Source organism: Gavia stellata, chromosome 1 (assembly GCF_030936135.1).
Source record: "Gavia stellata isolate bGavSte3 chromosome 1, bGavSte3.hap2, whole genome shotgun sequence".
Classification (NCBI taxonomy): Eukaryota; Metazoa; Chordata; class Aves; order Gaviiformes; family Gaviidae; genus Gavia; species Gavia stellata.
Genome location: NC_082594.1, coordinates 94,216,762 through 94,229,789, shown reverse-complemented (window position 1 = coordinate 94,229,789; position 13,028 = coordinate 94,216,762). Strand labels below are relative to the sequence as shown.

At 46.9% G+C, this 13,028-nt stretch overlaps 1 protein-coding gene across 1 annotated transcript in view; it reads right to left on the bottom strand.

Annotated features, from left to right (window-relative positions):
• The window catches only part of TSPAN7 (tetraspanin 7), a 100,660-nt gene extending 94,678 nt beyond the window's left edge, over positions 1-5,982 (bottom strand). Inside the window, exon 1 of the mRNA XM_059819499.1 lies at positions 5,893-5,982. Within this exon, the coding sequence (XP_059675482.1) occupies positions 5,893-5,973 (81 nt within the window). The 5' untranslated portion in view covers positions 5,974-5,982. The remainder of the gene's footprint in view (positions 1-5,892) is intronic.
• Positions 5,983-13,028: the final 7,046 nt, after the last annotated feature.

The following is a 13,028-nucleotide window of genomic DNA, read 5'->3' as shown; positions in this document are numbered from 1 at the left end:
GTAGCAGGCACCTCATCAAGGCGTAAGCATAGTTACACCAACAGCAAGAAAAGAAGGAGCATTTAACCAATAGTAAAGTCAAATATTCCCTTCACTGAGGTCTGCAATGCTAATTTGTACCACACACACACAATTTTCAAAATGTGAATGGGCATCAGCAATGCACAAACTACACCGACTTGCCAACTCCTCTGCTCCAAAATACGCAAGCTGGCTACACTCGTAAAACTAATTCCCTGCCAAGAAGGAGAACAGCATGAGATCCTCGCCATGTCCGAAGGCACAACCAGTGACCCCAGGGAACAGGCAGGGACTGAACCCGCGCCTCCTCCCAGCACACCTGCGAGAAACAGCCCCACACACGCGACGGCGCGCAAGTGGAAGTCACGGCTTTACCTTCTCTGTTTACTCGCACTTACTGGAGCTGTCATGCTGGCATGGCTCTCCTCTGTTAGGACTGACATTAAGGGGTTTTTATAGCGCAGCTCTGATAAAAACGAAAAATCCCACCAAAAAAACTGCAACACTAAGCCAAATTGGGTAAGTACCCCAACAGGGAACTTAGAAAGCCGACTCTGGAGCTATGTTATTAAACACCATCTAGCCTTGTTTTTTTTTTTTTTATAATCCAGTTATTTATTTAGCCAACAGAATTCACCTTGGGCTACGCTCACAAGAAAACACCATTATCTTTAATCTTTCATGTATGTCACTATGAGAACAGAATGGGAAACAACTGACTTAAGGAGGTAACTGCATGAGGTTTGTGCCTAAGCCATGGAGCAGTTCAAATCCATCATGACAGGGATATTGTGCATTTTTGAGAGTGTAATTTTTCTGGATTTTAGGTAACTACGTACAAATAATAAAATTTCTTTCTAAAAGTACAGCAATGATGACTTTGCAGTCAATGGAACCACCAAAAGATTGAGCAATCTAAGCCACATGGGAAAGCTAAAACATTTCCCAAACTATTTCCTTTAAAACCGTCTGCTAGGAGATATTAAAAAAAAATAAAAGAAAAAACATAAGCATGGTAAGAGTTATTAAAAATACCAGACACATGCAGAAACCAATGCAGAAGCACTGGAAAGAAGTTCTGGGGAAGAAAAACAGTAATTTCAGCAACGCAGCTGGACATTCATAGTGAAGATGACGAATGCCAACTAGTAACTCAAAGGGACACACAAATTTAATGCCGTATTATAATGCATGGCTCAAACGGCTGCATTTGAAGATGGGTCAGCAGTTCAGCCATAAATTTGTGTTACAGAGCAGGCCATCGCACTTGCTCTTTGTCTTGGGCACCTTCCAGAAAACGGCTTTCTGAGCTCCTGAAATGGTGGGCAAATGACACCTCTGCCATACCACGGCAGCATGAGGACCGGGAGCTGCCCGCCCTGACGCCGCAGCCGCTCCCTGCCCCTCACCACCGACCTCCTTTTCGGGGAAGCCTGTGAGAAGAGGGAGATGGGGGGGCCACTTCTCCGAAGCAGACACCAGCTTTCCCCACGCCACCCGTGCCGGAGGGGGCCTGAGCCCCTCGTCCTTCACGGAGGCATCTTCTGAGCACCCGAGCCCTCCACGCCGGTGACACCGCACTGCCGCAGCCACCAGAGGAACTGGCTAAAAGAAGATGAATGATACGGAAACATGCAATTTCAAGCTGTTTTAAAATCACAGTGCCGGCTGTGGCCTCGCAGCCAAGTGACACTTATCTGTCCCGCCACACTCCGGTCCACAGCTCTCCTGCCACCTGCTAACCTCTAAGGGGTCATACCAGGATGCACAGGTCCATTTTCCAAACGATAAAAACTTGGAAAACTAAACTACTACTATTGGAAATAGGTATCTTAGTTCTGATTTTATCACATAGCACAAGACAAAAGTTCTAAGAACCTAATTTAGTACCCAAAACATCGATCTTGGTCAGAAAACGATCTTCAGATCAGTGACCCACCTTGGAAAAATATCGGAATGGATACTCTACTTATACGCTTTTATTACATTAACTAACAGCAAGAAACCCCATACCAGCAGGACAGCACACACAAATCACTCATTTGAGTGCCAAGTGTCTCATAGGGCCTAAAATCGGAAGCTCATCACTTTGCTGTGGTGCCTGTTTGGGGCAACAACAAGCTTTGCATGGAAGATGAAACCCATTTTCTGCAGCCCTATAACTTTAAGGACCAGTGCATGCACCCTTAAAGCTCCCTCCCAAAACACAATGAGGCAGGCTGTTAATTTGATAACAAAATATATTTCAGAGCCTACAATGAAATATTAAGTATACGTACATTTTAAGACATAAGATCACTTAAGAACTAGATAAATATAAGGTACTGAGGGGTGCTTAAAGGTTTCACTCCCCTATAAAAAATTAACTTCAAAATCTAATCCAAAATTCATCTTCCCTTAAAAACAAGACAGGTTATATCTCGGATTTCTGCGCAAGCAATTTGTGCTTCCCAAAAGGAAAAAAATAAAAATAGCTAACAGCCAAGCAGTGCTTGTACTGCCTTTTTTTAATCTACTAGTTCCAAACCAGATGCATTCAGTACAGAATTCTGATTAAGAAAAAAATGGCTGTTGAATTTTTATTACTACGTCCCTCAAGGACCAAAAGCGGTAACCCTAGGCATTGAATGTGTACTATGAACAACAATACATATGAGCACATAAAAAGCTTGTTATCTCTGTTTATGGAATTTTTTTACCATGTTGATAAATTTACGGAAAGAAGTTGGGAAGTACTGTGAGGGGGAGGAGAGGAAGCTATCAAAATAACAAATACCATTAAATAAAACCTATTTGGAAAGGAACAAGCTAGGCAGTACGGAATTTGAATGAACCATGTCTCTTCATTACCGCCCTGCAGCTCCCATGTAGTCAGTGGAGCCTCATTTAATGCTTATACTAAAAGCCTTCATCTACATACATTTCACCCATTGATACAAATGCAATTCATATTTAACCCTGACAAATAATCGCTTATGGTAGGAACATTCTGCGTACACAGATTTTCTTCTTTTATAAACAATGTAAATACAGAGAAGTCCTTCTGGATGTTTCAAAACAGCTCACTGGATTCAAAGAAGCTTCTTCTCTCCCCATACCCTCACATCACAATCCATAACCACCTGGCCAGGTAGCCGAAGGGTTTCCACCACATACCTCCCTGTCACAGGACCACTTTCCTCCGTGTGTGTTATACTGCAACTCCATCCCCACAGCTAGAAAAAAGCCGTACAAACTGCAGCTAAGCAACACAGGGCTTTCTCCTTCAGAAATTAGCTTACAATCTCTCAAAAAAACAGAGGTAAGCCATCAGAATAAAATTCTACAAGCCAGTCATTTGTGGCACTGGCATGTTTTCCTTCCGGTATTTAGGTAAGTCCAAGAAATAAATTTTTTAAATAGTTCCTCCTATTGAATCCTTCCCATATTTTCAGCTCTGAGAATTTACAGGGACCGAATTTCAGTTACGCTGACTCTGGAGCCAGCAGCTTGTGAGAGTACAAAAAGCACCCCAGAAAATAATGGAGGGGGGTTGAAACAACTCCACGCATCCCTCAGCTCTCAAACTTGCCTGTAAAAAGAAAATGAGGATACGACCAGAGCACACCCTGGTTCTGCTCTGCTGGTGGCAATAGGTGCAGCCTTGCTACAATTTATACTAAATGGGTTGATTCAAAGCCCAGAAAGGGGCCAAAAATGTGAATTCGTTTTTGTTCTTCTGTGCTAAAAGGAAGAACAACTGACAAAGACTTAGGGTCTGCTGTCAACTCCTCTGGACCTTTACCAAGCCCTTTGTTGTCTTTTCCTATTGAGATCTGCCTAGGTTTCCCTAGGTTGGTGCCTTGGGAAACCAGATGCAACAGCAAACATGATGGAAGAGAAATCCATTCTCTTTTGCTCATGGTTGCAGGATTCAGCCTCCAACCGTTTATTTTCTTCCTCCTTTTGCAGGCTCAAGGAAGAGGACAAACAGACAAACACCCTGCCAGCTGTCAGGTGTTAAGTAACTGTAAGAAGCACATTAGTGGGCCATGCCCTTGGAGAAGACTGGGACACATGGGAGCCTGACGGAGAGCTCAGAGGAAAAGAATTTGCACTACAGCATCCCACCAGCACAGACGCATTGCTGTAGCCCAAACCAGAGCTCAGCTGTGTTATTTACCCTGTGAGGTCCCAGCTGTCAACCTGGCCTGGCATCACGACAGCCTACAGCGCAAATGCCCTTAGCCAGCTGCGTGGCTCAATGTACAATTCTCTCTTTTTTAATGAGATTAGTGTTCATGAAATGTGCTGGCTTGACGGGCATGCCGATTTAAGTCCTCTGTTTATTCAGGCTACAGCAGATACAGCGGTCACTTTTAAAAAGATGTAATTTGAAAAGATACCGTGAATTCACCAGAGCTCCTGCAGTTGCTTATTAATCACAGGAAGAAGAGGGGTTTCTTGTAGATCCAGAGATCTCAGCACAGGGCACTGGAAAGGATGAATCTTTAAATTGTGGCAAGTGTATAAACTTAGCAACCTACCTCCTTGAGACTAGCGTGAAGGATCTACTTGCCAGCCAAAAAACAACAGATGATTCCGGCTTCCTATCCATTTCAGTCATCGGACACATCTGCTGCGGTTACCACCAAAATTAGTAAAAAAGAAGGGGGGCTATGTTAAATGCTGGGGGGTGAGGTGCTCAATAACGCAGAGGTACTGCCTTTAAGTACGCATTAGCAAAATGACTTTTGGTTACTTTAAATAAAAAAAAGCACGTGAAGTTAAAGTTGAAACAGGATAAGTCATATGTTCGCTATAAAGATGTAAAACATTATTGCCATGAACAAGCAAATCCTTGTTTAGAATGCGTTTTTAAGCAGAATGACGAAAATCTGAGTTACTCCATTTCACAGACACTTTTCACAGCATAAAGCTATTGAAACGATAACAGACAATCCGCTTCCCTTGCTAGGAAGTGACAAATTCGCTTCAGTGTATTTTATCAATGATGTGCAGATTACGGTCTCTAGCAGTACACAGCGGGGCCACTATCATATGTTGTCACCATGTACCATTAAAAGGTCTTTAATCTGCGGATCGCCGCCACGATACGCCGCTGCTCGTGCCAGGGATCTGCTGAGTAACAGGCCCGGACGCTGCGAAAACCTCCAGCCTCCGGGGTCGCCCGAAAAACCCGGCTCCCCGCCAGTCAATCACTGCAACTCCATTAATGTATCTGGGTCATAAAAACGGTTTACGGGAGCCTGAGCCGGGTTACGAAACGCAGCGCGGCGGATATAGCGGGCGGCGGCGGAGGTCAGCGCCCGCTGCGCCCAGGTAAGCGGCGGGCCGAGCAGCGGGGGGGCTCGGGGAGGGGGCACGGAGGCGGCACCCCGCCGGGCCCCGCGGCGGGACGGGGATGCGGCAGGCGGCGGGGAGACGGGCGGCGGGGCGGCCCGGCAGCCCCCCGACGCCGGTCCAGCCGGCCAGGGAGGCGCGGCGGGGAGGGGGGCGGCCATCGCGGCGGCCGGGGAGGCCCCTGCAACTTTCCCCCGCCGGGTATTTGCTCGCCGCCAGAAGAAGCGAAAAAATATTTTTTTAAAATATATATATGCGTGTGTGCATACATACGGGGGTGTGTGGGGGTATGTATGCGCACGCACGTATGTATTCCGGCCCCGGTAGAGCTACGTCCGCGCACGGCTCATCGGTGACATCCCGGCGGAGCCGCGCTGCGGAGCCCCCCGAGCCCGCAGGCGGCCGTCACCGGCCCCGCCGCCCGCCGCTCGCCGCCCGCCTCGGGCAGGTGGGGCCGCGGCCGCCGCGGGGGTGCCGGGCCCTGCCCGGCGGTCGGTCGGTGTCCGCGCCGCGCCGCGCCGCACTCACCCAGAAGACGAAGGAGTAGATGATGAGGAGGGTTTTCAGACACGTTATCACGGGTTTGGTCTCCATTCTCCTCGATGCCATAATACTGAGATCGCGGCTGCAGGCTGGGCGCGGGAGGAGGAGGAGGGAGGGAGGAGGGAGGAGGGAGGGGAGGCGGGCGGGGGGGCGGAGGGAGGTGAGCTCAGCGCTGGGCTCGCCTCGGCGCCGCTCGCCTGGGCCCGGCTCACCGCGCCGCCTGCCGCCGCCGCCGCCCGCAGCCCGCAGCCCCCCGCCGCCCCCGACGGAGGCAGCGCGCCCCGCCGCCGCCCGCCCCGCCGCCAGGGGGCGCTGCCCGCGGGGCGCCGCCGAGGGGAGAGGCGGCTGCGCGAGGCGCGGGGCGCGAGAGGGCCCGACCCGCCGGGGGCTCCGCCGCTGCGGCTGTGGGGGCTGCTCAGCGCCGCGTAACGCGCTGAAACTTCATCTGCCGGGGGGTGGCCGCAGGGCACCGGGCTCTGCCCCCCGGGCGAAATTGTTTAGGATATCTCGGGGGGGGGGTTGGGGGGGGGGTAAAGAGCGTGAGGTTTTGAAAGACGACGTGAAAGACTCCCCCGGCCGCCCCCTGTTCCTGTGAAGATGCTGACAGGCATGACTTGGGCTGCTCAGGGGCTTGGGGAGGTGGGGCTGGAGAGTCGGAGCTGGACAGGGAATTGCCCGAATGGGAGAAAATGTCTTTCAGTGTCGTGATGAAAATTCGTGTCCGTATTCAAGCTGCAAGGATCTGGAGACCGCAGCAAGTGCAAGTGCCACGGGTTTAACAGCGCTTTGCTTACAGCCGTCTCGTACGGCTGAGCCAGACTGTGTCTAAGAGCAAGAGCTCTGCACCGAATGCGTTTGAGGGGCCAGGGCTCCTCCAGCTCTGCACCTCTGACATGCCTCTTTTTGGCAGCTCTAGTGCACGTGATTGCGCTGAGACAGCAGGATTTATCAGTGTTACCGTACAAGAGCAGGTCGTGAAGCTGGGACGCTGCTGGAGCCCGGTCCCTAACCTTGGCTTCACCTCAGCCTCGAATCTGAACTCTATCCTATTCTGGACATTGGACCCCAGCCTGAACTGATCAGAAACCTCGTACTTCCGTATGTCTTTGAGACCCTGAGCTTCAGCCGGAACAGACCTGGCTCGTCTCTGCCGGGCCAGGATGGGCCTCGAGCGGCAACACACCCTGGAGAGAGATCAGAGCTCCGGAGAGAGTCTGCTTCTCATTACCGTCACTGCAGCTACCAGCCCACCGCAAAATCCAGCAAGGGATGGACAGCAGGAAAATAACCATATTAGTCTAGGAACAGAAAGGGAACTGATCCTGCAGAGCCCTGGCAGCGGACCAGTGGTGTGGGTCTCTCTGGCCTCCCCTGGGTGGGGATAGAAGAGGCTTGTGGTGTGTCTGCCTTCAAGAAAAGCATGGCCAGAATGAGTGTGCACAGGTACCTCGGTAGCCTGAACTGCTGCACCAAGGCTACAGGCAGGCGTGGAGGGAATGCTTTCAGGTTCTCCTTTCCGTATTTCACGTTTTGGAGGAGGGTGTGCATCCACGGGAGTGAACGCTGGAGCACAGCGTGTCCTTTCTAAATGGTGCGCCTGCATCCCCCCCAAAGCAGTGCTGCAAACTATACCTTTTACTGCATTAAAATCGAAACAAGGTCAATGCTAAGCATTGTATCTCCTCAAGCTACAAAAGCAATGTAGTTTGTGCAGCTGAGACATATCGAAGTGATAAACCAGACCTCACAATTCAAAGGACAGTGTTTAAAACCAGAGAAAACAAAAATGGGCCCTGAGCAAGTGCTTTTGTAATATGCAGAAGTTTTACCATGAAGACTGCTGCAAGATTTTGTTGGGTTTGACTTACGACTTTAAGAGCTGGTTATTTTAATGGATAGCTTACTGTTTCCTGAAACAATGAAAGCATTTAAAGGATGCTTGGAGGGGCAGTATTCTGCAGGAGATACTGTTTTTTTGAAGCATTCACCACTTTTGTGGAAAATTTGGATGACAGGTGCATAAATCTTTATCGACTTGGCCATTAAAATGTAAATAAGTGCAGTAACTGCAAAAAATTATATTGACACTAACGGCAGTTATAAATATTCACTGTACAAAAATTACAGTAAGGTTTTTGACAGAAAATAGCTAAGCAAGAGCAGGAGAGACCCTTCCCCTCACACATGGGCTGTAGAAAAGATAAATGCTGCTGTCACAGGCCAGGGGACAGTAACCGTTTGTTTCAGTGGCTATGGTTGTACTTCCCCTTCAGGTGTTTTTAACAAAGTGTGAAACAAAATATAATATCAACCAGAATTTAAATATCCAGCCAACAGAAAGCACGTACAGCTGTCTTGGTAGATGCCGATTTTGACAAAGGCGACAGCTCACGTTTTTTGCCATTAGCACGTGATTATAGGTCACTCCGTTTTGTAGGGCCTAACTTGAGATAACTTAACGTGTCTCAGCTTAACCTTAAGCACCCAGAGAAGCGTTCTCCTCTAAAACATTGCCTTCCCTTGCTTGGGAGGGAATGGTGCAGACTGAGTGACGGGTTTTCCGCGGAGGGTGCTCTTGTCTCCAGCTTCCTGGGACTATCAGTTGTGTCTTCCGTTTCATGTTTCCAGAGGTAGAGTTACAGCAGTGGAGTTTAGGGGAAGGTCAAGCTGCTTTTGCGAGAGACATCAGCCCCTCAGTCTTCTCACAAGGGTGATGTCCTGAGAACTAAGAAACACCCGAACCTACAGTCTCCTATCGAGACTGTCTTTGGAGGAACGCTGAGCTGCTTTTTGACATACAGTCAAGCACCATATACTTTATTGGATGTAGGTGCAAGTTTTGGATTAAAAATGAGAATGTCTGAACGGAGCTGGACATAAATCTGCCCAGTTACAGCAAATACTATTAAAATATGACAAGACCACCAAACCATCAAACATTTTAGGCTTAAATGGAATTACCAGACAATTGCTAGCTTCCATGTGTGCATTGGAACACAGTTAACTTTTAAAATTATTTTATCAAATTTTGCAGATTTGGGAGTGCAGATTTTCACGTATTTCTTGAACAAAATCAAAGCAAGTCTTTCTAAAGCAAAATACATTTTCAGTTCTGTAATCCATGTTTGCAAAGCTGGGAGCATTATTGCTCTTCACGTCTCCCCACAGAGAGAACATTCTTGTAGTTACTCAAAACAGGACATTTTTGCCTAGCTGTGTCATTTGAAAAATATTTCTTTAAAACACTAGCAGTTTGCAGGGGATTCTTCTCACAGTCGGTGCCCCTGAGCTCCTTTTTGTTCATAATGCACAGGGAATATCCTCGTTCTTGATAAGCCTGCCTGCAAAGCATCAGTCTAGAAGGAGCTACTTCATCCCACGACAGGAGAGCATTGTATTGTAGAAAGTGAAAATGAGGACTTCCATCCTTACCTGAAGCTGACATTGCTTATTGGTGGTTAAATAGAAACTTTCTGGGGAAAGTGGTGGAAAGATGTAAACAGCCATTGTATCAAGTGTGATAAGGCTTCGCACCCCTTTGCAATTATAGCAGGTATAACGAAATGTGGTGCTTTCTTCTCTTCATGCCCACTCTGGCCTTCCCCGGATTCCCTGTGGTGCTGTTGAAGGTAAAGGCTGCAACCTCTGCTGTCCTTTACTGGCCATTCAGGCTTATAATCCAGACTTGCTTCAGCCTCACTGCAGAGCAGAGGTTTGAGGGATTTCTCTCCTTCTCTTGTTCCTTCTCTCTCCATGTTGCCTGCCAGTGGCTGTCCTCAGCTGGCAGTACCTACAGCCTGGGTCAGCCCTTTGCAGAGTAAAGGCAATCTGTTTTGCAAAAGGCAGAAAGCAGAGGGAAAAATAAAAGTCTGGTAATTTTGCTGCACTTGTGTGTCTCGGGTGAGTTCAGGCAGCTGTCTACAGGTCCCACCAACACCTGCATGTGGTAATTTGGCTCTAAGAAAGCAGAGCTTATGCATGGCAGCCAGTTCGTTACATGGCTGGTAGCTGCACACTTTTGGCAGGTGCGTCAATGGGACCAAGCTGTCAGGCCCAAGCCCCAAATTGGGTTTTCTAAGGAAGCCTTAGGCTTTATATGATCCCAGGGAAGCCATGGGGGGTACAGACCCAATCTCAGAGAATGATTTGTCAGAAGAGACCCTGTAAGGAGACGCATGTAGTGTTGATGATGTCAATTAAGGTATGCCCATTTGCAACAACCAATGCAGAACATCCAGTCTGCTGCAGCACAGACATGAGGGAGCAAATACAGACATCATCTTTAGTAGTTTATCAACCAGTATGAGTTAGGATGAAACACATATTCAGCACCAATTCAGGAAAAAGGGCTTGTGGGATGGGTCTGCAGTATTGAGAACATAGTGCCACCTCAAACTGATGAACAAGCAGTACGTATTTACAGAGGAAGAAGTAGTAATACTAAGACACTTTCTTAGACCTTTTAAGAAAGTCTTAGGATGCTTTTTAGGAATGCACATCACGCTTTATGAATTATGCTCGGTAAGTTAAGGCTTTTGGCTTATGTTAGGCCAAAAAGAGATGCCAAGGGAGTAAGAATCAAATGAAGTCATTTTAGGAGAGAAAAGTGGTAAAAGGAGTGAACTTCATTTCTCTAACAACACAAACTAAACAGTTACAAGATCAAAAATGGAACAGGGATTAACAAAACTGAGGTAAAGATTACACTCTCATCCTCCTGAAAGCCAGATGGCAACTAGGTATATCTACCTGCCGTGTTTGTTTTAGTGCTGTTTTACAATAATTATTAGAGGATAAAGTAAGGGCTCTGCCATGCTGTGATCTTCCTTTGGCTCTGGATTGTTCCTTGCTATGGGAACAATGAAATTCTTGATTTTTTGCAGCTTTACTTCCAAAGCTTGAGCATCTTTGTCCCCAAATCCAAGCAACTGTGTGGAGGCAGGAGGGAGTGTGTGGTGGAGGGATGTCCTTTATTCCATTTCCCTTCAGAGCAGGCATGTAATATCTGGCTTTTATCAGTAATGCCAATACGAATATGCTTTTCATAACTTTTCCTATTTCTCAGCAAATACCTTGATTTAAAAGGGAAATGTCTAGCTGTTTTGTAGGCAGGCACTTCTGATGGCTTGTGATTACTTTCCTGATTACTCTAAAGCTATGCAAAGTGTCCTCTCTGAAGGGAGTGGAACAGGAATGCATTTGTGACTAAGTATAACTCCCGTAACAGGATAAATTAAGATCACCAGCATTTACAGAGAAAGGGTGGAGGACTTGTAAAAGATAAGAGGTCAGAAAGCAGAAAAATACACAAAGAGCATATCTATATTATTTCAGGAGAAGTGTTACTGCATCTCCAGATGACACGAGTTTTGACACACAGCAAGAAAAATGGAGCCATACAATTTTATAATCTTCATCTTTAGCAATAAAGTGACAATTAACCCTGCACATTTGCCAAGTCAGTCAGATTGGTTTGTCACACTATGTGGTTTCTCTTTTTTAAATTGTTTTCTGTCTTTGTAGTTCTGAATACCAGCGCCAGATTCTGTCCTGGTGTTCCTGGAATACCTGGACATTTTCTTAAGGTCAGTAGGTAATTTACAATTACCTTGTGAGGAATTAGATAATTTCTTCTTCTGGAAAGATCAACGTGAGGGGTTAAGAAGCATCTGTGAAGCACCCCCTTGTCCATGACTTTCTGTTATTTAGCTTCTGACAACAAGAGTGGTGAAGCTGCACCTTACAATTTTAACACCACAGCGTTCAATACTGTTTCCATTTTCCTTCTTTTTCTTTCTTGACTGTGCCGTGATTTGTTTTCACTAGATTTCTCCTAAGTCTGCCCTGAAGCAAGTGCAGGCAGAATTGGGGATCCTGGTCTTATTCTCCAGCACTAGCAGAAGTTACCTCTTGTCATCGCAGGTTTGTAAGTGTTCACATAAGAAATAGGGGCAAGGAAGCAAATTCCAGCTTTTCTGTTATGCAGGTGCAGCTGTCCGCTTATGCAGATTCCTGACTGACATGTAACTGTCTTCTCATTGTGCAGTATTTTCAGGGACTCCTGAATGTCCTCAGCTTATGGATAGAAGGATTGGGAAACCTCAGGTGTGAGACAGCTGCTGGACTATGGACAACATGGATGCTGCTGAGGGAGGTCAGGATGTGGAACTTCCACTGCAATGGAAAGTGATACTATGTTAGTGTGACACAACAGCATAGGATGAGGCGAAGCACCATAGGAAGAGGATCACGCCAGGGACCTGCTAATTCTGTCGTTAACTTCAGGGTACAAGTGGCAGGACCTGATTCCCCGTGAGAGGACGAAAGATGATACCCTGGGACACCCACAGGAATCCCTACTTTATACAGTACGGAGGTGGACAAGGGACAGCGCGAAGAGAGTCACAGAAGCCGCAGTCAGCCCAAGAGCTCTTTGATAAATAGCCATGCTCAAAATGAGACCATGCACACAGTGAAAGGAACTTTGAGGTACACTGCATGAATTTTGAGCCAATGTGTTTTCTTTTGATGCAGTGCCCAGGTTTCCTTCTCCTCCTCTAAATAATGACTCCTCTTCATGCCTTCAGAAAACAAGAGGATTGATTTTTAAAGTAGCCATTTATTTTACAGCAGTATACTAGTGAGAAAAAGAGAAAAAATTACAACAATTTAATAGCATGTTTTGGCAAATAGAATTAAGCTGTATAAAGCAATAACATTTAAAACCCAATTGATTACAGATAAAGTATAACAACAACAAATCTTAAAACAACCGAAGAAACAAGACTGATACTTAGAGCATATCTTGTGCCCGCCTCAGTGCCAGTCTAGGCAGAGGTCCTGATTTTTAAGGACAGCCTGTTGTATGTTGCATACAGGTATCTGTTACATGAGTATGCAAAAGGTTTAGCTCCAGCTTAGATGCCCAGCTGTTGTTTCTGGATCAGGCTCCTTCCCCGTGATGCTGGGGAATGGAGCGGATGTGAACTGCTTACTCAGACACTGCTTGTTTCTTGGGTGAGCTGAGAGAGGTGGATGAGAGCAACTCTTCTTCCCTTGTGGAAGATTTTTTGCTTTGCGCCTACATCCCTTCCTTCTGGAAGAGCAATCTCAGCACTGTT